The sequence below is a fragment of the Canis lupus genome, chromosome 1 (assembly GCF_003254725.2).
Source record: "Canis lupus dingo isolate Sandy chromosome 1, ASM325472v2, whole genome shotgun sequence".
Classification (NCBI taxonomy): domain Eukaryota; kingdom Metazoa; phylum Chordata; class Mammalia; order Carnivora; family Canidae; genus Canis; species Canis lupus.
Genome location: NC_064243.1, coordinates 67,678,822 through 67,703,501, shown reverse-complemented (window position 1 = coordinate 67,703,501; position 24,680 = coordinate 67,678,822). Strand labels below are relative to the sequence as shown.

The window sequence follows — 24,680 nt, the reverse complement described above, 5'->3', positions numbered from 1 at the left end:
TACTGAGTAAAATACCAAATACTGTTTTTTCAAGGCATCAGAGAGCAGCAAAGTCAGTCAGACTTGACTAAAAGGATACATATCAGAATGAGCTGACTTGTCCATCTTGCTCTTAGGGTATCCACTGATTTACTGAAAGGTAAAGAGTTCATACACAAAACTACATTCTAGGGTATTCATCAATCTCACAGGATGAGAAGATGAACACTGGAGTTCAGAGCTATGAAGTCATGAGCTACAGAAAAGTGTGAAATTAGGATGTGAAGGGTCATGAGCCATAGAAAAATGGTTCCTACTTTCTCCTCAGCTTTTGCCTTCAAGAAATCTACCGGGACACCTGGGTAGCTCAGCAGTTGAGCATCTGCCTTGGGCTCAGGTAGTGATCCCGGGGTCCTGGGCTTGAGCCCTGCAACGGGCTCCATGCAGGGAGCCTGCTTCTTCCTCTGCCTGTGTCTCTGTCCCTCTCATGGATAAATAAATAAAATATTTTTTAAAAAGAGGGGGGAAAAAGAGAGATATACCAAATTAAGTGGTGAAAGAGCCATGCAAAAATGAACTCCTTAAGAAGTGAATTGCAGAACAGATGGACAACTCATAGAGCTGAGAAGACCAACTTTGGAGTTCAGAGTCAGCCAAGAAGGGAAGAAAAGGCTGTCTATTGGGACCCCTGAAGGTCTACATGCAGAAAAGGTCAAACCAGAAACAGCCATCGGAATACCTGATCAAAGCACAAAACGTTACTAGCTGATTGAATCAAGGCGAGACAGCTGTAGTCTAACTCTTGCCAGAACAAAAATAAATCCATTGAAGAGAATTTTTACGATTTTCAGACACAATGTGCATTATTTAATAATAAAAAACAACTAGCAAGGTTTTCATGAATCAATAAACCAAGAAGGAAGAAAAAGACAATAGCAATAGACTCACAGATGTTTCACATGCAGTTATCAGGCATATAATTAAAAATAACTGTGATTAATGTCTTCCTGATGAATAAATAAAGAAGTAGTTTGAAGTCTATTTTTAAAATGTATCAAATGGAAATTCCAGAACTGAAAAACAGAATTAGTGAAATTAAGAATTTAGCAAATTTAGGGTTTAGGGTTTAATAGAAGATTAGATTCAACAGAAGAAAGGACAACTATACTGAAAAACAGTTACCATAAAATGTATAAAGAAGCCTAAAGAGAGGAGAGGGGAAAAAGGGAAAAAAAATTGAAGCACAAAACACATAACGGACATGATGGAAAGCCTAACATATTTGTAATTAGAGTTTCAGAAACAGAAGAGGGAAAGTAGATAAGTATCAGCATTTGAAGAAATACTGGCTGGAATTTTCCCAAACCAGTGAAAGACATTAACCCATAGAATTCGAAAGTTTTAAAATCCCAACTAGTATTCATATTCCTAGACACTATATAGTAAATCCCTGAACACCAGAGTCAAAGAAATACAATTTTCAAAGGTGACAATGGAAAAAGACACCTTTCTTTGAAAGGAGAAGCAATAAGAATTTAACTGACTTCACAACAAAAATTATGAAAGCCAGGAAATAATGGAATGAAATCTTTAAAATCCTAAAAGAAAGGGGCACCTGGGTGGCTCAGTTGGTTAAAGCATTTGCCTTCAGCTCAGGTCATGATCCCAAGGTCCTGGGATAGAGCTTTGCATCAAGCTCTGCATTGGGTTCCCAGCTCAGCAGGGAGTCAGCCCCTCCCTCTTCATCTGCCTCTCCCTTGGCTCATGTTCTCTCTCACTCTCTCCCTCAAATAAATAAAGTCCTTTTTAAAATGTCAAAAGAAAATAACTTTCAAATAAAAATTGTATTCGTAACAAAGACTAGGAATCAAAAATAAAGGCTTCAGGTAAAAAGAATTGAGAGAATTTGTCACCAGCAAATTCTTTCATGAAGAAGGCGCAGGGTGGGGGGATATCACTACAGACCATCTATACATTGAAAAGGTAATAACAGTATGTCATTCACAACTCCATGCCAATAGATTTGAAAATGTAGGGGAAATGGATGAACTTATTGAAAAGCCCAATTCAACTAATCAGCTAAAAGAAGAAAACTCTCAAGAGGCTTCGATGTATTGCAGCTATTGATCTGTAACTGACACTCTATCCACAGGGAAAACTCCTGGGGTCAAAGGGCGCCACTGTTGTATAGAAGTTAGAACACTCAATATCTTTAGAAGGAGAGGGCAAGAGAAGGAAAGCAGGAGGGTAGTTTCTGTGTTGCTGGTGCCCAAAAATGGAAGGTGGTGGTAAAGTTGAAATTAACGGGAAGATTTCTATTTTTTTTTAATAAAAAGACTTTTTTTAAATTCCATGAATGACAGACTGAAGTTGATATAACTAAAATAATACCAGACAGAAAAAAAACCTTCAAGTCAAGAACATACTAGTAATAAGATCCCTTCTTAATGATTTAAAGTCCAAGTAACCAAGAGGATATAATCACAACAATAAGTACAGAAAGTGTTGTATTTAAAAAAAGAGAGAGAGAGAGAAAGTGTTGTATAAGAGTTTCAACATCCACGTGACATTTTTAGGCTTTCTCTCTCTATATATTAATTTCCATAAATTACTGTTTTTAAATACAATGATTTTCTTAACTTACATGCAAGGGAAACATGTAGGTATCATGTAAATATCTCAGTAATTTAACTGTTTTTGAGCTTAAAGTAGCTTTTGTTTTGCTTTTTTACAACACTCCCATTGTAACTCCAGCCTTATTTGTTCTCCGCTCAGCATTACTTTCAGAAGATGGCCAGGAACTGATATCTACTGAGTAGCAGGTAACATGCAGCAGTGTGCTAGACTGTTTGCCTATATCACATCACTTTATCCTCATAACAGCCTTCTTCAGAAAGAAGTGGTACTGTTAGCTCCACTCTACATGTGACCTAATCAAGGAGCAAAAATATGGGGCAATTTACCAAAGGCAAACAAACTGATAAATGATAAGTCAGGATAAGGAAGTTGAGCACAATTACATCGACTGCTTTCTCCTCAGCCTCATTCTCATCTTTCCTGCCATCTTTGTATTTTAGAGACTCGGGGTCATACTGAGAACTCAGTATTATCTACGAACTGAAACACACATGGTATCATGTAAGCTAAATATACGTATAGTCAATCTCTTTAAAAAAAAAACACAATATATGTGTATGTGATATATAAACATGTATAAGTATAATCATATATATATAATATATAACATATATATAAAGTAAAAACTTAGATCCCCAAAATAAAATAGAATACACAGCATGATGAAATGCAGTTGTGTTTTATGCGTGAAAGCCATCAGACAGCTGTGAAAAATTGCCCACATTTAGTCTATTTTAGGCAGTTCTATTCAGACTTTCCATAACAGAATTAGTATGATTTTAAAATTTTAGCACTTTGCATAAAGTGAAATAAGTCAATCGAAGAAAGACGATTATATGGTTACACTCTTATGTGGAATATAAGAAATAGCGAAAGGGACCATAAGGGAAGTAGGGAAAACTGAATGGGGAAAAAAATCAGAGAGGAAGACCAACCATGAGAGACCCCTAACTCTGGGAAACAAACTGAGGGCTGCTGAAAGGGAGGTGGGTGAGGGGATTCGGTGACTGGGTGACGGGCACTGAGTAGGGCACATGATGGGATGAGCACTGGGTGTTGTACTATGTGTTGTAAACAGAATTTAAATTAAAAAAATAATAAAATAATAAAATAAAATAAAATTTTAACAGTTTCCTACTGATTTTTAACAGATTTCTTCCTTATGTATTATTATTTCTGTTTTTAAATAAATAATTTTCTTATTTCCTAGTTTCAAGAACCATTGTCCAGGGCAGCCATCTTCAGACTACTTGAAATAGGATCTGTATCTCCAAAATGTTCATGATGTTGCTAGAATTAATTTTATCAGCATTTTATATCAAAATACATATAGCCTACATCTGTACTTTTCTTTACAACATGGTAGGTTTTTTTTCCCTTTTTACATCTACTTTTTCTTTTTCACTAACAAATAATAAAATATCAATTTAAGAAGTTACAGTTTTAGACCTCTCTGTTACAAAAGAACAGTTAAATTGGTTAAAATCTGCTTTTCCTACATAAAACTATAAACATGGTAAAGTCATACAGGGTGACAAATATGACTGGAGTTTATGTTTAGAAAAAGAATCAGTGAGAAAATTTACTTGGTGTTATTCAGGCCGACACTTAAAGAAAACTTCACAAATTAAAAAATATATAGCATATCTTAACATAACATCACAATGAGATTACTTCATCGTTTGTTTAATTCTCAGCTTTAATAAGATTATTACCTCGTGGATTAATGTTTTGCACTGTTCATTCATTTAATCATTTATTCATTTAACATAAATTTATTGAGTTCCTCATATATTGGGCATTATTCTAAGAGCTTACCACACAACAATTAAAAAAAAAAAAGACAAAGATATCCATTCCCATGAAAAATGTATTTAGAAAGGTGAGGTTAAACAACATTCAACATAAATAGTAAAATGGGGTGTCTGAGTGACTCAGTGGTTGAGCGTCTACCTTTGGCTCAGGACATTATCCTGGAGTCCCATGATCAAATCCCACATCGGGCTCCCTGCAGGGAGTCTGCTTCTCCCTCTGCCTGTGTCTCTGCCTCTCTATGTCTTACTCATGAGTAAATAAATAAAAATCTTAAAAATAAAAAACCATAAAGTATACATAGTAACTTAGGCTGCAATATATTTTATGAAGAAAAATATAACAAAAAAGGTTAGGAAGATGAGTTTGCAGTTTTAAATGGTATTATCAGTGAGGTTCTTGCTGAGAAGATGGCAACTTGAAAAATAACCCAAAGGAAGTGAGGAAACAGGTGAAGTGTAAACTGGGGAAAATAATTTCAGACAGAGGAACAGTAAGTGCAAAGGCCCTGAAGCCGGGACAGCAAGGACAGAGACCTTTAAGACCTGATCAGGACACCAGCAGGGCAACTTAAGAGGGCAGATGAGTCTAGAGATGAAATGGGGTGAAGTAAAGATCCAGTAAATCCTCATGAGTCATTGTGATTTTCCCACTGGATAGGATGGAAAGCCATTAGGGAGCTTTAGTGGAAGGAGTACTATAATCTGATTTTGTACTAATAAGATCAATGTGACTACAGTGTTGAATGTAGACTGAAGGGGAGACAATCAGAACTAATGTTGTGCACCATGTAGACACTACCGCTGGTTCTCACCTTCATTAATGATTAAAAGGTCAAGCATAAATAAATTCATTTAGAGGAAGAATACATCTTCTAATTAGCCATAGATCCTGCTTGTGACATTGAATCAATGATCTTAAAAGAAAAAAAAAAAAAGAACAGTGATGTTAATTGTATTCTATTATACTAAATAAGATGCATCCATGTAGGGCATCCTGAATGTGCAGATTATAATCTACTCTATGGTTAACTTTGTATTTATCAGTTTAGCAGTGACCCAAGTACTACTAAGACAAAAAAAAAAAAAAAAAAAAAAAACCTCAGTGATTTGAAGAGCAGCTCGGACAATTCTTTCATCAAGTGTCCTGAGTTCTTGCTAAATGCCAAGCCCCCTGAGGGAATAAACTGAAACCACCACCTTCAAGGACTCCAACTGGAGCAGGACCAAAGGGAAACGAGCCTCTGGTCCCAACCCCCAGGCTGCTGCCTGTGCAGATGCGAGTCCAGGAGGAAACCTTTACATCAAATAGACCGTGGAACAGAAGCAAATTCAGCCAACACAGTTTGAACCTTCTATGGCTTTTTAAGACATTACGTGTGTAGGTCTCCTTCGCTTCTTCAGATTATGAGATATTAGATGCATATTTCCACTCCTTTCAACCTTCTGAATAACGAATTATAAAAGTTGTACCTTACCTCACTTTTTCTTTTTTGCACACTTTACTAAGCAGAGAGAACATACTCTAAGCCATAGAACAACAGATTCGTTTAACAGGAATGAGTAAGAGGAGGGTCAGGAAGGAACACGCGACGAAAGAATAACACTCTTCCTTTGAGACTAAAAATCGGATAACCTTTATTATGTTTCTTCTTTAAAAAAAAGATTTATTTGTATTTGAGAGAAAGAGAGAGAGAGAGAAATACAGTGAGCAGGGGAAGGTCAGAATCCTTGAGCAGACTCCCTGCTGGGCGGGGAGCTGGATGAGGGGACTCAACCCCATGGCCCTGAGAGCACGACCCCAGCAAAGCCAAGAGCTGCCACTTAACCAGCTGAGCCACCCAGGTGCCCCCACCCTTATTATGTTTAAACAACGAATATTGAATCTATGAAAAAATTGAACTTGAAGAAACACTTCAATATATTTCATGCTTTATTACTACAGAGTGTTCAATTATTTCATTAAAAGTCTAAAAAGTATTTAGGGAAAAGGTTTCTATGCCACTCACATAGTTTCTAAAAGTATAGTATTTGCACAGAAATACTAACTCAACCTCCTTCCAAACCTCATTAAACACTGTTAACCTAACTTACTAAATATGTCTCTATAAGATAAATGAATAAAATATTTAGGTCAAGATCTCTGCAGCTGTAAGACAATCTTTCTTGACAATTGCATTTTTAGTTTTGGGGGACACACAGGAAGAGACGTGAACTGTTTATGCAAGTGAAGAAGATTCCTGCACATGGGGCCTAACTAATTTCATGCCATCCCTGGATTACCCACGATGAAGATGACCTTACTTTATATTAACAGTCTATCAAAAAGGCACCCCTCTGTGTCTGATCCCACTTGGTGCCAGTCAGCTTTCTTCCTAAATTAACCCAAGAGGGAGGAAATGGCCCATTTTTTTAAAGTCATAAATTGAGATCAGATATAACACATATCATGGTAAGAATCTGATTGGAAAGAAGCTAAAAGGAAATACTTATTTTAAATTGTTGTATATTTTTCTTTGCCATCATACTGGATTTTTGCTTACAAATCAGTGCAGTTAAGCTTCTCTTCAAGTTTATGCTGATACCAGGACCTTATAATACCCAAAACAGCTATTTTGCTATTATCATCACTTCAAATTTTTTGCCATGATATTGTATTATTTATTATGCTAATCTAGAAATTGGGGCACAGCATGATTAAATCATTTGCTCAAGATATGCTGTGAGTAAATAACAGAATTGGGAAAAATTACTAATCCCTCAGCAATAAAGATCCGAAAACAATCTGTAAAATAAGTAGCCACTCTCTTCTCAATAATATATTATTTTTTTTAGTTACTTATCTAGAATGCTAAAATGTAAAAGGAATTTCCCAGTGTAATCTATAAAGATTTAAACAAGGAAATTCAATATAGGCGGTTTATTTTTTTGAATAGTTTATTATTTATTCATGAGACACACACAGAGAGAGGCAAAGACATAGGCAGAAGGAGAAGCAGGTTCCCTGTGGGGAGCCCGATGGGGGACTTGATCTCGGGACCTTGGGATGATGACCTGAGCCAAAAGCAAATGCTCTATCACTGAGCCACCCAGGTGCCCAAGGCTGTTTATTTTTAAAATAGTAATTTTACTAGGAATTGTTTATGGCCAGGTTAAGATGGCAGAGTAGTAGGGGGACCCTGGGTTTTGCTCATCCCTCAAACATAGCCAGATCAACATCCAATCATTTTGAACAACTAGGAAATCTTAATCTTAAGGGTTAAGAACACAAGTTGGGGGAGAGAACCTGGCATATTCAAGGTTCAGGGATGTGAATTAGGGGAGAGAAAGTCTGTGGTGCTGCAGGGCTTCAGGAGGGAGCCATTTTCTTGGAGAGAAGTCAGGGATGGAGAAAGAAAGTGGGAGAGGGAGCAGCACATAGGGTTCCTGTAAGACCTCATGGTGGGGGGATCACCTGGATTACACTGGGACAGAAGGCTCCCCTTCCCGAGTACATTTGGAAGAGGGTATCTTGGCCTCTCCAAGGATAAAAGACCTGCTGGGCAGCATTGAGCAGCAGCTCTTCAGCAGGGGACAGGGGCAGAGCAAAGGGCAGACAACGTAGTCGCAGCTTTTCACATGCTCCACCATAGATCAGGCACCTGGGTGACCGTGCAAATGCTCTTCTGGGACAGAGCAGTGCCTGGAGCAGGGCTGCGGGAGGGCAGCAGGTCCTCACTTTGCCAGGTCCTTTAAGATGTTGTTTTGAATCCCAGCCACAGCCCAGAGAGAAAACACAGGAGAACTCTGGTGTCGGGTGAATGGACAATCTGGGCACAATTTGAGGGCAGGAATCGGACAAAAGCCTGGGACACTGGTGGGAAGATTGTTCACCTTTCTGTGAGGGCCTCCTGAAAGCTGGCAGCTGCAAGTTCCCCTCACTGGACATGAGTTCCTCTTTCTGGGAGGAGAGTGCAGGGTGATGCCATCGTCTGCCACCACCACCACTACCCCTCATCCTGCAGGCATGGCTGGAATTCAGAGAGAAGCACAGCACCTCCAAGGAAGGCGGAGTCGCTTATACCAAACTCCACCCCCCTGTGCCCACTGGGGGCATCTTTACCAGGGCAGTCTGACTACGGGCCAGTGCAGAGTCCTCTTCCACAGAAGACCAACACACGCACCCCTGCATGTACCATGTCTATTGATCGCAGAGCGCCCCAAAGCTTCAGCTTCAGTTCTAGTGGAAATATGACCAGCTTTCTTCCCTTCTTTTTTTATTTATATTTTGTATTCTATTATTTTTTACAATTTATTTTACTTTTTTCTTTTTTCTTAGGAATGAGCTTAGAGTTTTTTGCTCACTAATTGGTTTGTTTGCTTCATTTTCTCATTTTTTGGATTAGGCTTTTTTTTTTTTTCTTCTTTCTTTTTCTTTGGAATCAGAGATTTTTGTCTGTTTTTTCATTCCTTTTCCTTTTCTCAGATCAAGCTTCTTCTTCTTTTTAAGTAGGCTTATCTTAAATAAATCAAAGTACACCTAGTTAAAGGTCTCTCAGCTCACTCATTGATTTAGCTAACAAAGAGTTATGCAATACTTTTTCTATGGGAGGCACTCTGCTAAGACCAGGGATGGATACAAAGACAAGTTGGCCACCATGCTTTCTTTCCAGAATTTTTTCTTGTATAAGTGGTAAGTAGGTCACTATAATATACAAGGTCAGAGGAAATATTCTCCACTGCAAGCAAGGAGGAATTCTGCAGAGGACTGACCTGTGGGAAAGAGCAGCCAAAACACAACAGCAGAGTGCACACAGAATATACCAGAAACACTTGCCGAAGTGTCAGGCTCCGAACAATGTAGGACCCCTTCTTAATATAGTATTACTCTCAGAAGCAAGAAATGTAACAAGCTCTCATAACACACAAAAGGCAAAAACCTAGACATAATGATAAGATGGAGGAATTCTTTCCAAAAGAAAGATCAAGAAGAAATCACAGCCAGGGATTTGCTCAAAACAGATATAAGCAGTATACCTGAACAAGAATTTATAATAACAGTCATAAGAATACGAGCTGAGCTTGAAATAAGCATAGAAGACCCCAGAGAAACCTTGGCTGCAGAGATAAAAGACCTAAAAATGAGTCAGGCTGAAATAAAAAAGATGCTGTAACTGAGACAAAAATCAACTGGATGTTATTACAACAAGGATGAGAGAAGCAGATGAACAAATATATGATACAGAAAGTAAAATTGTGGAAAATAATGAAGCAGAAAAGAAGAAGAAAAGGAAACTATTAGATCACAGATATAGACTAGGGAACTCAGTGATTCCACAAAGTACCATAATATCCACATAATAAAGGTCCCAGAAGAAGAAGAGCAGGAAAAAAGGGACAGAAGTTTTACCTGAACAAATTACAGCTGAGAACACCCCTAATCTCAGGAAGGAAACAGGCATTCAAGTCCAAGAGGCACAAAGAACTCCCCTCAAAAATCAAGAAAAAGAGGTCAACACTAAGACATATCATAGTGAAACTTGCAAAATACAAAGATAGAATTCTGAAAGCAGCTAGTGACAAAAGGTCCTAAACATAAAAGGGTAATAAACACGAAAGGTCAGCAGCAGATCTGTCCACAGAAAATTAGCAGGTCAGAAGAGAGTGGCATGAAATATTCAACATACTAAGTGGGGAAAACATGGAGCCAAGAATACTTTATCCAGCAAGGCTGTCATTCAGAATAGAAGGAGAGATAAAGTTTCCAAGACAAGCAAAACTAAAGGAGTTCATGAAAACTTAACCAGCTCTGCAAGAAACATTAAAGGGGACCCTTTGAGCAGGAAAGAGAGGCAAAAAAACCCATGAAGATTAGAAAGGAACAGAGAGGGCATCCCGGGTGGCTCAGCAGTTTAGCACCACCTTCAGCCCAGGGAGTGATCCTAGAGACCTGGGATGGAGTCCCACGTCAGGCTCCCTGCATGGAGCCTGCTTCTCCCTCTCCCTCTGCCTGTATCTCTGCCTCTCTTTCTCTCTTCTCTGTGTATTCTCATGAATAAATAAATAAAATCTTTCTTTTTTAAAAAAAAGAAAGGAAAAGAGATAATCTACAGGAAAAGTGACTTTACAGGTAATACAATGGCACTAGCTTCATATCTATCAATAATTTCTCTGAATGTGAATGGACTCAATGATCCAATCAAAAGACATACAGTATCAGAATGGATTAAAAAACAAGATTTATTAATAAGGTACTTACAAGAGACTCATTTAAACACGAAGATACTTCTAAATCGAAGTGAGGGGGTGGAGAACCATCAATCATACTAATGGACATCAAAAGAAAGCTGGAGTAGCCATATTTATATCAGATGAACTAGATTTTAAAACAAAGAGTGGGGATCCCTGGGTGGCGCAGTGGTTTGGCGCCTGCCTTTGGCCCAGGGCGCGATCCTGGAGACCCGGGATCGAATCCCACGTCGGGCTCCCGGTGCATGGAGCCTGCTTCTCCCTCTGCCTGTGTCTCTGCCTCTCTCTCTCTCTGTGTGACTATCATAAATAAATAAAAATTAAAAAAAATAAATAAATAAAATTTGATCATCTTATCCATTTGCTTTTAAAAAAAATAAAAAATAAATAAAACAAAGAGTGTAATAAGAGATGAAGAAGGGCACTATATCATAATAAGGGGGTCTATTCAACAAGAAGACCTAACAATTATAAATATTTATGCCCCCACTTGAGAGCAAACTTGTAAATCAATTAATAACAAACTTAAAGAAACTCATTGATAATAATACAGTAATAGCAAAGGACTTTAACACGCCATTCATAGCAATGGACAGATAATCAAAGCAAAAGATCAACAAAGAAATAATGGTATTGAATGTCACTCTGACCCAGATAGACTTAACAGATATATTCAGAGCATTTCATTCTAAAGCAGCAAAATACACATTTTTTCTAGTGCACATGGAACATTCTCTAGGATAGATTACATACTGGGTCACAAATCAGGTCTTGGCCAGTATGAAAAGAGAGATTATACCATGCATATTTTCAGGTCACAACTCTATGAAACTTGAAGTCAACCACAAGAAAAAATTTAGAAAGACCACAAATAAATGGAGCTTAAAGAACATCCTACTAAAGAATGAATGGGTTAACCAAGTATTAAAGAAGAAATAAAAAAAAATACATGGAAGCAAATGAAAGTGAAAAAGGATAGTCTAAAACCTTTGGGATACAGTAAAGGAGGTGATAAAAGGGATGTATATAGTAATACAGGCCTGCCTCGAGAAGCAAGAGAAGTCTCCAATATACAACCTAACCTTACACTTAAAGGAACTGGAAAAAGAACAGTAAATGAAGCCCAAAACCAATAGCAAAAGGGAAATAATTAAGATTAGAGCAGAAATAAATGATATAAAAATAAAAACAGTAGAACAGATCAACAAAATTAGAAACTGGTTCTTTGAAAGGCTTGGGTAAATCCCAGATTTACCAAAAAGAAAAAAGTACCCAATAAATAAAATCACAAATGAAAGAGGAGAGAGCACAACCAACACCACAGAAACACAATTATAAGAGAATACCATGAACAATAATATGCTGACAAACTAGGCAATGTGGGAGAAACGGATAAATTCCTAGAAACATATAAACTAGTAAAGGTGAAACAGGAAGATATAGAAAATCTGAATAGACTCATAACCAGCAAAGAAACTGAATCAGTAACCAAAAATCTCCCAACCAACAAGAGTCCAGGGCCATATGGCTTCCCAGGAGAATTCTACCAAACATTGAAAGAAAAATTAATACCTATTCTTCTGAAGTTGTTTCAAAAAAAAGAAATGGAAGGAAAACTTCTAGACGCATTTTATGAGGCCAGCAATACCTTGATTACAAAACCAGACAAAGATCTCATCAAAAAGGACCAATATTCCTGATGAACATGGATGCAAAAATCATCAACAAGACATAGCTGATCAAAACTAACAGTACATTAAAAGGATTATTCACCATGATCAAGTGGGATTTCTTCTTGGCCTCCAGGTGTGGTTCAATATCCACAAATCAATCAATGTGATACATCACATCAATACAAAAAAAGAGATAAGAACCATATGATCCTCTCAATAGATGCCGAAAAATCATTTCACAAAATAAAGCATCCTTTCTTGATAAAAACCTTCATGAAAGCAGGGATAGAAGGAACATACCTCAACATCATAAAGACGATACTGAAAACACCTATAGAGAATATCTTCCTCAACGAGGAAAAATCGAGAGCTTTTCCCTTAAGGTCAGGAACACGACAGGGATGCCCACTCTCACCACTGTTATTCAACATAGTATGAAATGGGGCTGGGAAAACTGGGCAGCCACATGCAGAAGAATGAAACTGGACCACTTTCTTAGACCACACACAAAAATAAATTCAAACTGGATGAATGACCTAAATATGAGACAGGAAACCATCAAAATCCTAGAGGAGAACACAGCCAGCAAGCTCTTTGACCTCGGCTGCAGCAACTTCTCACTAGACACATATCTGGGGGCAAGGGAAACAAAAGCAAAAATGAAATATTGGGACTTCATCAGGATAAAAATTTCTGCACAGTGAAGGAAGCTATCAACAGAAGTAAAAAGCAACCCATGGGAGAAGATATTTGCAAATAATGTATCAGATAAAGGGCTAGTAACCAGAATCTGTAAACAACTCATCAAAATTAATACCCCAAAGCTAAATAATCCAGTGAAGAAATGGGCAGATGACATGAACAGACATTTCCCCAAAGAAGACATACAAATGGCCAACAAACCCATGAGAAAATGCTCACCATCACTCATCATCGGAGAAATTCAAATCAAAACTGCAATGAGATACCATCTCACACCTGTCAGAATGGCTAAAATTAACAACTCAGAAAACAACAGATGTTGGCGAGGATGTGGAGAAAGAGGAACTGCTGGTGGGGATGCAAAGTGGTATAGCCATTCTAGAAAACAGCATGGAAGTTCCTCAGGAAGTTAAAAATAGAGCTACCCCACAACCCAGCAATTGTACTACGGGTATACAGCCAAAGGATACAAAAATGTTGATTTGAAAGGGCACGTGCACCCCAATGTTTATAGAAGCACTATCAACAATAGCTAAATTATGGGAAGAGCCCAAATGTCCATTGACTGATGAATGGATAAAGAAGATATGTTTTACACACACACAATGGAACATGGTCATCGAAAAGAATGAACTCTTGCCATTTGCAACAACGTGGTCGGAACTAGAGTGCATTGTGCCAAAGGAAATAAGTCAGAGAAAGACAAATTCATGTCTTCACTCATATGTGGAATTTAAGAAACAAAAGAGATGAACATAGGGGAGGAGAAGGAAAACTAAATGAGATAAAAACATTGAGAGGGAGGCAAATCATAAGACACTCTTAACTACAGAGAACAAACTGAGGATTGTTGGAGGGAGGAGGGTGGGGGATGCCCTAAATGGATGACAGGCACTAAGGAGGGCGCTTGTGGGGATGAGCACTGGCTGTTCCACATGTGATGAATCACTATATTTTACTCCTGAAACCAATACTATATAGTATGTTAACTGATTTGAATTTAAACATAAATAGGTAAATAAATAAACAAAAATAAAATAAAAGTATTTCACAGACAAGCCCAGAATGTATCAACAACAGCAAGTAAAACTGGCCCTGGCTGAAATTCAAAGAGCTCAAAACAAAAAAGAGAACAAAGGAATGGCCAAACCTCTCGATGGATCAACGACAAACAAAACACTTAGAGATATTTACCTATTCATTACAAAACTGCTGTCCTTGACTCCCAGTAGAGTAATTGCTCATTTTCTGCTGTATAACCTATTAATCCTTCATGCTGTAGTTGACAAAGGCAGAAGTTATGCCATTTTAGAGGCATATGAAAATGCACTAGAAAATGAGAGCTCTGGTCTCCTGTCTTACAACAAAACAGATACTGGTTGTACTCTCTCGTAGAAGCCAGGAGATCATAGTGTGGTATTTCTAGAATCCAAGCAACATATGGAGGCCTTAAAATTATTTACCAAAAATTCTCATGAGCTCCCTAAGCTGGTCTTCAGATCCCAGTTCAGGAAATACTGGTATAGCTCAGGGTCTGGATTCAGACTCCCTAGGGTGAAATCCCAACCCTATCCACAATAAGCTTTGTAAAGAAGGTCAAGTCACTTGACTTTTCTAAGTGTTCTTTAACTACTAAGTAAGGATGATAATTCCAGCTGCCCTTTTAAGATTTTTGTGAGAAGTAAGTAAATAATAAGGATGTCCACATTTTTTCTATTACCAATGCATTGAAATACGCCTGTCCTTCGCTAAATCAGTTCTAGGAACACATTCCACAGATTGTTACTCCAAAGCCTAAAGACCAAATGAGAGGCTCAAAGCCCCTTCCTGCCGGAGTTGTACCACAGAAACATCACGGAACCTACCTTTTTTACATCATCAAAACACTGACTAAATTAAAAATCCTGAGTCAAGTAGAAATAAGGATTTATTGCATTTTGCAAACTGTGCCGCCTTTCTTTTGACCACACAATAGGTCCATCTGCCGGAAAGAAGCAAAAGGTAAAGTAAACAAGGACATAAGGGGGTGCCACCCTGGGATACAGGAGCAGATGTAACACTTTCACCGGGTGTGCTCCAGACTCAGAGTTAGGCAGTCTTGTCTTATAAAATAGAATCTTACAACTTGTTTATGAAGACTGAATATAAAAGATGCCTGGAGTATTTCCTCCTCTTAAGGCCATTAAACTCAATAGGAAGAGGAGAGAACGGGAAAACAAACCCACATAACTCTTAAGATGTCATATGGGAATGGATGAGGGGAGATACAAAGCAAACCCAGGAACATATAAATGGCTTCCCAGAAAAATGGGCTTTCAAGTGGATTCTGACCTGCTGAATTAATAATGATAGAAGTGAATTAACAGAAACTTGTAATTGTACCATCTAGGTTTAAATTAGAAGGTAAAAAGCCACTATGTTTAATACATATATATGACTGTGTTGGGATCAAAGAGTAATGTAAGAAATTTGAGTGAATTGTATGAATAGCTGACTCTTATTCCACGTGCAATTTAAAGAATAAGCAGAGAGGAAACCAGATAAATTAACCATCACTGTTGATTAATTCCCTGTCCCAGAAGATGATGCGAGGCCCCAGACAGCCAACTTACTTCTGTTTGGAAGGGCCCACTTTCCATGATCAAAGGAAGAGGGATAAACCCAGTGACTGATAAAGGACCAAGATGTCTTTATCAGAAGAGGGATGAAGTCCATTTTGAGGGTAGGATCCTCAGGGGAATCATGCCCAGGACTTCCCTGACCTAACGCATGATTGATCAGCGTTGTACTTTGCTCTGTCATCCCCTGATGGTGCTCTGAGACCTCCTGAGAAATATCATTAACTCAAGGCTGACATTCAGCTGCTACTACGGGTAGACAGAAATCCATGCCAGCTGGCAACTTAGCCACAGCCCCAAATCCTTGCTGCCACCCAGATGCTCAGGTCCTGAGTTGTCTGGATGGGTGAAAAGAGGATCTCCTATGAGACCCATCAGCCAGTAATTAGTAGTTCCTGAATGTGTACATCCTGGCAAAAAATGGGCCCAAACTCTGAAGGTGGGGTTGGGGGGAGAGGTTGACTCCTGTTGATGACAAATAGCGTCCACATGTGAAATGGCTGGTGCCTGTCTGGTCTCCTGAGAATGTGACTGACCCTCATGGGCTGGTGCTTCCGTCCACCATGACCACCTGTAGAAACATGCTGTCTACATCATATAGGCATCAGCCACCAGCTGTCTTGGCCATTGTGCCCTCACCAACCCCCACAATGCCCTGCTGCTCTGACCCCACTGGGCACGGAGGAGTGGCTGATTCCTGCATGATTCCAGGGAATGAGAGATAGACTGTTACAGAAGTCATCTAAGTTGACGCCCGCAGTCTCAGCCTTTGGTCCATTAAATTAGCTTTTCTATTTGGAACAACAGCCAGATATGGGAACGTTTTACCAGATTCCATCCTACTTGCAAACCTAAAGAACTTGGGGGGAGGGGATGGTAATTCTTGATTAATAACTTGAGCCTGACCTAAATATTGTGAACAGAAAGGAGAAAGAAATTGAGTGTCGAAGGCACCCAGGCCTCTGCCACACAAACTCTAACAACTTCAACGTCAAATTTGTACAACTACAAGGCTTGTTACCTCGTTCAGTGGCCCAAGTTTAATTTAAGAATCAACTGTCACAGCTTGTTCGACTCTCAGTAATGAGAGGCAATTTACTCGAGAGCCCTGTTATCCAAGAACCCTTCAAGGCACACACCACGAGCAGAGCAGGAGCCCCGTCTTATTTTAAAAGTCAAAAATGAAAAAAAAAAAAGTCAAAAATGGCACCAATATATTTTCTTTATGTAAAATTTTGTTGATCTGTATTTTCGTCATTGACTCTCACTCGTCAAAACAGAATCAGCTCCTAGTTCAGTTCTCAACGCATCATGGGCAATTCATTTTCGTGGTGCTTTAGAAGTAAATGCCAAACATTCCTAAGTAATATCGTAAAGGAAGAGGCCCCTTTGTTCCTCGTATTAAGAAAGTAATGAGGGGAGATAAGAAAAGCATCCTCTCACCCAAGAACTACTAACTAAACAAATGGTAAATCCAAGATATAATTTTAAAAGTAAATCCAGGATATCACATTAATAGCAAAATGATTTAAAAAAAGAGGGGGGAGCACTATACCTGCTGCAAATCCAGTGTAATTGTCACATAATGGTATTCAATTCCATTCTTAATACTGGGACTCTGCCACCAAGTGTTCTTTCCATCAATGGCATTTGTAATTGGGTGTCTCTCTATCGAATCAGCAGCGACATGTGAAAAGACAAAAAAAAAAAAAAGTCATATAATGAATTTATAGCTGTTCTTCTAAAGAAAAAAGTAAAAACTAAGGTGAAAGCCTCATCACATCAGTATCAAACATCCAAATAATATAAAGAGAGAGCAACTCATATCTGCAACAGTGGGAATTTAATGCCGACTCTGTCCCGGCGGCCGGGACCTCGCGGGAGATGCCCCGACGCCCGTGCTGCAGGTGCAGCAGGTGCAGCGAGCGAGCTGCATGGGGCCATGGGGCTGCCCTTGGGGGGGGGGGGTCAGTGGGGGGCAAGAATGCCAAGCCCAGGACCACGCCGCCCAGGCGCCTCTAGTGCGCATCCGTTTTGGGAACAAAACCTGCAGTCCTGCATGGTAGTTGAAAGGTACTGGAAGTGGGGCACCTGGGGGCTCGGGTGCGGCGCCTGCCTTCGGCCCGGGGTGTGACCCCAGGTTACGGGATCAAGTCCCTGTCGGGCTCCCCGCAGGGAGCCTGCTTCTCCGCATCTCTCTCTGGGTCTCATGGATAACTACGTAACATCTTTTTAAAAAGGAAGAAAGGTAGGAAGGTAGGAAGGAAGGAAGGTAGGAAAGAATGGAGGAAGGGAGGGAGGGAGGGAGGAAGGTTGGAAGGGAGGCAGGTAGGTAAGTAGGTAGGTAGGTAGGAGGGTAGGAAACCCGGCCTGGTCCTCCGAGTAGAGTAAGGCGGCCCGGGCTTGCCTTCCCTTCTCCATCCACAGGCGCCCCAGGCCGGATGCAGAGGGACAGGGGTGGTGCTCCCGGTTCCAGGCCGAGGTCCCTCCCCTCCCACCCGGCCGCTGCTGGCCCCGATGCCAGGGAGCTCAGGGCGCCGGCTCCTCTGTGCTGTAGGTCCCGGGCTTCGCGGTAGCAGCCTTCGCAGCTTGTTTGTTCCAAGATTTTATTTATTTATCCATGAGAGAGAGAGAGGGACCCAGAGAGACCCAGAGAGAGAGAGAGAGAGAGAGACCCAGAGAAACCCAGAGAGAGAGAGAGAGAGAGAGACCCAGAGAGAGAGAGAGAGAGAGGGACCCAGAGAGACCCAGAGACAGAGAGAGAGAGAGAGAGAGGGACCCAGAGACAGAGAGAGAGAGACCCAGAGAGAGACCCAGAGAGAGACCCAGAGAGAGAGACCCAGAGAGAGACCCAGAGAGAGACCCAGAGAGAGAGACCCAGAGAGAGACCCAGAGAGACCCAGAGAGAGAGAGAGAGACCCAGAGAGACCCAGAGAGAGAGACCCAGAGAGAGACCCAGAGAGAGAGAGAGACCCAGAGAGAGAGAGAGAGAGACCCAGAGACAGAGAGACCCAGAGACAGAGAGAGAGAGAGAGAGAGGGACCCAGAGAGACCCAGAGAGAGAGAGAGAGAGAGGGGGACCCAGAGAGAGACCCAGAGAGAGAGAGGCAGGGACCCAGTCCGAGGGAGGAGCAGCCCCAGTGGGCGCTGGCCTTGGACTCGCCCCGCTCCGGGGTCACGGCCTGGGCCACAGGCAGGTGCTGGGCCGCTGAGCCCGGCACCCTCTGGGGACCTCCACCTGTCTGCAGGCACCCCGTGAGCGGCCGGGCAAGGCCTGGGGATCCCCCCCTGCAGCGTGGACCATCCTCTGGCCCGGGGCAAAGGAGCCAGGTAACCACCGCCGCTCATCTAAACCGTGTGCGCAGTCCCTGGAATAGGGATACCGCAGTCCCACGTCACAGCAGGGCTTCCCAGATTAACTTCCAGGAAAAGTGAATTAAAAAAAAAAAAAAAAAGCGTTTCCGAGAGGCGTACGGGCCCGAGCCGAGCTCTGCACCCGGCACAGGTCCCCGGGCCCCACAGGCCCCTGGCTCCCAGTCACCAACCCTGCACTCTCATCCCATAATGAACATCCGAGACCAGCGAAAGGTGTAAAGAACCGTAATTTCAAAAGGAAGACCAGTCCTGTAAAGTGTGTTCATTTTGTTGTCATGAAAAACTCAGAAATTTCTCATTTTCTCCTTTTTCCGCCGGCCAGGATCTGTACCTTGGATGAGCACTCTAACATGCTTACTAGAGGAGCCTCACAGCTATTAATATTCCAGCCATCATTATGCATAGACATAAACTCTACATCTGTTCAAAATGTACACGGTTCTGAATCTTAATTGGAGCCAAATTGGATTTAATAAAAAATTTGAAAAGAACCAAAACCAAGCAAAATGAAGTCCTCAATGCAACAGGAATGTCATAATCAAGTGAAATCATTTTCAAAAGAAAAAAAATTTAAAGATTGTATTCATTTATTCCTGAGAGACCCAGAGAGAGGCAGAGACCCAGGCATAGGGAGACTCGATTCGGGACCCCCGGGGTCACGCCCTGAGCTGAAGGCAGAGGCTCAACTGCTGAGCCACCCAAGCATCCCCAAAAGAAAAAAATTTTACTCAAAACTGAAAATACACTACATTTGCCATTTTTAAACTGTGAATACTTTCAGACTCTATTACTTCCGTGACAGCAGACCACTAGGACTTGTTCAATTAAAAACATACAGGCTTACGTCCTTGAGTTACTTATGGGAATACGACAGCACAGGACAGGGCAAAAATTTTCTATTTTTATTGACAAATTGTTTAATTCAGCTAAACAACTGGATGGATTTCATTTTGCATTTAGTCTCATCACCTTTGCAGTCCCCTGAGAGGAGTCATCCTATCTCATCAATGAAAAGAGAAACTGCTGAACGTGTTTAATAATTAGCACTTGTCCTGTTGAAGCTCAGAAAGGTGTCAGGTCCTTATAATGACAGCAAATACCATGGCAAAACCAAATATCAGATAAATGCCCTCGGGGTGTCAGTGGGTGCTGAAGTTGGCACATTAAGGCGTCAGAACCATAAAGGAAATATTTCTGGCATTGCTTCTGAAGAAAAATAAATATCACAGCAAACATTCCCCAAACATCCTCCAGAATCTTCTTTACAGGCCATGGGGTTTAATATGTGACAGAAAAACACACACACAGCCACATTTCCAAATCAGATCTGTGGCTCTCCGGTAATTCTGCGAGAAGCTCTCTAATTGGAAATTTTGCTACCTGCCACCTCCGGTCAAATTGATACGAGAATTAGTCACGAAAATGAGGACTGGGAGATGAATCAACAATTAACCATAATCCCCATTATGAAAGTTTAATCATAATTAATTTGCGAATACTGATTAGTTGTTGGCATACATCCCTTACTTAGAATGAGATGGAAACTTACACCACCCTCACCAGGGAGAGCTGCGCAAGTCAACCCGAGGGCCAGCGGCCTCAGGAAATTGGTGGGGGATTCATGGATGAGGTCAATCTTTCAAGCTGCTAGTTTTTAATTGGGAAGCACGACCTATTAACAGGAAGCCCAAGGTTCCTTCCTTTTGTACCGTAATTGAGTAGGGACCTGCCAGATTTATTCGAGCCGGTCAATGCATCTGTAGAGTCTTATCATCTGTTGCTCCAACTTTTCCTAAAATAAATTCCTGCAGTTTATTGCCAGATTTTTATTCTCCTGGGGTGTCGTGTGTTCTAAATTCCTAGTTCCAAAACAGGACTTCAAGATGTAATGAAGTTGGTAGCTTAACATCCAGCACACAGAGTAAATCCGGACGAAGTCTAAAAAATGCTTCAGGTATATAAAAGGGAGGAGATCAGAAACAGACGTCCTCTGCATCTTGCCTGGTCACTAAAACAGTTCACTTCTGTCCCGATGTGAAGCGAAGGGGCGGGCCTGCCTCAGTGTGGCTGCGTCTTCCAGTGAGACACGGAGACTCTGCAGGGGGAAGTGACGGGTCCCTCCTGGACTCAGTTTGGCCAACGCATCTCATCCACGTTTCCAACCCAGAGCCTCCACTCAATCATCGTCCACCCCCGGCTTCGCATCTTCCTTCCATCCTGTCTCTGTGACTGTCCACAGTCCCTCGTGTTTCTCCTTTCCAGAACACCGTTCCCTCTACTTCAGGCAATGAGGCTTTTGGATGCCCAACGACATCCAACCACTTTCTCGGAAGCTTCTGTTGATACTTCAGTTCCCACTAAGGTTTTCCTTCTCAGAAGTCCTACGTCACTTATAATATGTACTACGGGGCATATGAGCCCTGAGTTTACAGTTTTGAATATTTGTTTGATTGTTCTCTACATCCAACCCTTGTTTATCCTAACACTGACCTTGTAGGCAGGAACCATAAAGATGTGTATTCATATCTATATACAAACATACACATATACACACGTGTACACACACACACTATTTTATATACTGTAACCCCCCGCCCTCTGCGAGCCCATCCTAAGCACACGTCCACAGCCTCCCGACCACCTGCCCCCATTCCCCACCCCATCCCCACCATGTCCATGCCTCCAGTCTTCCTCACATCCTCTATGAAATCATCCAGGCTCCAAGTCTAAACCAATGGCATTTCTCCCAATCAGGCTTCGCTTTCTTCCCTAATGCACCTAAAGCTCATAGTCCATCCATTCATTTCTCCTCTGACCTTTGCTTCAGTCCTCTTGCCCCCTTATCCTTCCATTCTACTTTCTCTGTACAACGCCATGAGGCCCAGTACAAACACTCGATTCTTCCATTTTACCCCACATGGAATTCTCACTTTGTTCCGATTGTGGCTCAGCAACTCTCCCAGTCCCCGAAAGGGGCTAGTCAAAATTGTATGTCTTTCCTTAGCAGATGACTCAGACACACATCTTAATGAGAAAAATCAAGAGCATTAAATAAGAATTCCCTCCCAAATACTTCCTTCCATCTGCCTCTACTCATTCTCTCTTCCTTAGAGAAGAGAGATTGATCAGATTTTGATTTAACTGATTTGATCAGTTAAAAGATAGGTGTGTCCCCATTTAAGGCTTTCCACCGGACTCATCCGGTTGTTACCTCTAGAGAACTACCACCCGCACCTTTACCCTCAACTATATCCTCAACTTTCCTGGCCTCACCTTTTGGCACTGAAATTTGCTCAAATGCCTCCGGTCTCTGTGAAAACCTTCAAAACACACATGTTCCTTTGTCTGCCGAAGTCCTCCGTTCTCTTTCACATTGAGGATATTTGAGGGAATATTCCCACGCTCCTTTCTTTCCTCTTTACGTCTCATTTGTCAACTCTGCACAGTGGCCTTTGCTACCATCAATCCACCGACTGCTTTAACATGATGGATCCCGTGTTGTCAAAGTTGACGAAACTCTATTGTAGGCTTCTCTTACTCCGTATCTTGGAAGCAGTTAATATTATGGATTAATCATTCTTCCTGAAAATTCTTTCCTTCCTCATGTGCATGGTATTCAAACCTTCTGGTTTCCTTCCTTGGATTCTGTTTCTCTTTACTGCCTTCTAAGATTTCACTTAACCTGCCTCCCTTAGCTTTTGATATTTCCACAGGGCTTTGATCTAGTCCTTTGCCCTTATTGTTCTATATAAAAATAAGCAAATAGATGTGTCCCATCACTCCCCACTCCTATGTCCCTATTGTAATAATCTACGTCATAGAAATAACCAGATTCATGAAAAGGCAAGGGACGTTTCTGATGGTCATCATATTTTTCTTAACTTTTTTTTTAATTCTGTGACACACAAGACCATCAATCTTAATAACAAAAGCCCCAATTCTCCAAATAAAATACTGTTTTCAGCATCTCTAAATTACACAATAGAGAGGTGACTGTGCATTCTTCCCTTTAAGGAGTTCCAATAAAGAATGAACAATGCCCTCGAACTTCCTTTTGAGATTTAAAAAAATGTAGATTGTGTAAATTTTCCAACCTAAAACGAAAAGGAAACTAAGCAAATTTTAAAATAATGTAATTATGTTTTATCCCCATTGTAACTCATCTCATTGCCATTATTTCCATTATTAACCACCCCGATATATGTTTGATAATTTCCCAGAGTGTATCTCTAAACCAACCTCCATCACTAGAATTCTTGCACCCCATCTTCCCCTTCTCCATATAAATTCTTTGCCTGTTAATACAAATCACTCATAATTAACTGAATGTATCATGCCATTCCATGCCTTTAAGACTATGTGCTTTTTCTTTTCTAATACTTTCCATCTTACTCTTATTTTTGCAGTCCATGGGCCACTTTCTCCCAAGGATAGTTAAATAACCTGTCTCATGTAAGTGTCCCTCGACACTCAATTTACTTTTCTGCTTCCCCTCTTTCCCCTCTAAGTCTCTGAAGTCAAGGGCTACGTGTGATTTACCATTATGCTTCAGTCCAATGCATTGCTAGTAGTGGTGCTCAAATGCTTGCCGAATAAATACGTAAGTGAATGAGAGATAGTGTCGTTCATAGAAGCCAGCAAGAGGGCGTTGTGTGACACCTGTCCTTGAAACACTCCTCTTGTGGTAATTAAGAACGTCTGTGATCGAGTTCCAGCTCCGGCATGAGACTTAGCTCTGCTTTCTTCGGCCTTCGGATGCTCTTAGTTCTAGCCATCCCTCCCTAACCAGTTCCCTGTTGAGCAAAGAAGTTTTTCTATCTCATTCTCCTCTCTCTTTCTGGCATTTCTTCTTCTCTTCTGACTCTCTTCTTTACCTGCTCAGCTAACACCAGTCCTTGGATCTCGGCTTAGATATCACTTCTTTGGACAAGCCTTCCCCGGCACCTACACGGATTCTTTATCTTGTACTTTTTGCCTGTTCCTTCATTGGTTGAAGTGAGGGACTGTCCCTTATTCCTGTTGGATCCTCATCGGAGTACCTGACACACACGTGACCCACAAATGACTAACACCTGTATTCACAACTGTATCCGCCGATACTATTCTGGATGTAGTAAACCTGGTGACTGACACAGGTCTTCAGCTGGAAAACTCCTCAAGCACTACACCTGGTACATATAAAGAACTCCAGTGAGGTTTGTCAGATGAGAGAGGAGGCCCCCGATGAAAGAGAAGTTCTAGGAGTCCGGGACACCACAAACTCTTGACTTCAATGCACATCAAGACCTCTCAATTACAGATCCTAGCCAGTGCCATGCGAATATGAATTAAATTACATACGGTATGGATTGCTGCTGTTTTGATTGCAGATTCGACACTGGGGGTTCCTCACCGGCTGCCCAGGGACATGCTCTACCAATTTGCAGTACATTTCGGGTCCTTTTTCTCCACATGTTGCATTCGTGGTGATAAGAGCATTAGAAGCAAGATTCAGGACAGCAGGGAATAAACCTGAAAAAGAAGGACAAAGGAAGATGTGTGGGCCAGAAACAACATGGTATGCTTTTGCTGCATTTTAAGATGAAATTAAGATATTTTTCAGAGCATTAACTTAATCGAAAATTAATCAGCAATAATTGAATATCTGACTTAATTAA

At 40.9% G+C, this 24,680-nt stretch overlaps 1 protein-coding gene across 3 annotated transcripts in view; it reads right to left on the bottom strand.

Moving 5' to 3' along the window:
- Window positions 1-24,680, bottom strand: part of LAMA2 (laminin subunit alpha 2) — a 583,497-nt gene that overhangs the window by 426,056 nt on the left and 132,761 nt on the right. For all 3 annotated transcript variants that reach the window (XM_049115400.1, XM_049115407.1, XM_049115415.1), the window contains exons 2-3: window positions 24,364-24,534; window positions 17,204-17,316 (exon numbers count right to left, since the gene is read on the bottom strand). In XM_049115400.1, the coding sequence (XP_048971357.1) occupies window positions 17,204-17,316; window positions 24,364-24,534 (284 nt within the window). The remainder of the gene's footprint in view (window positions 1-17,203; window positions 17,317-24,363; window positions 24,535-24,680) is intronic.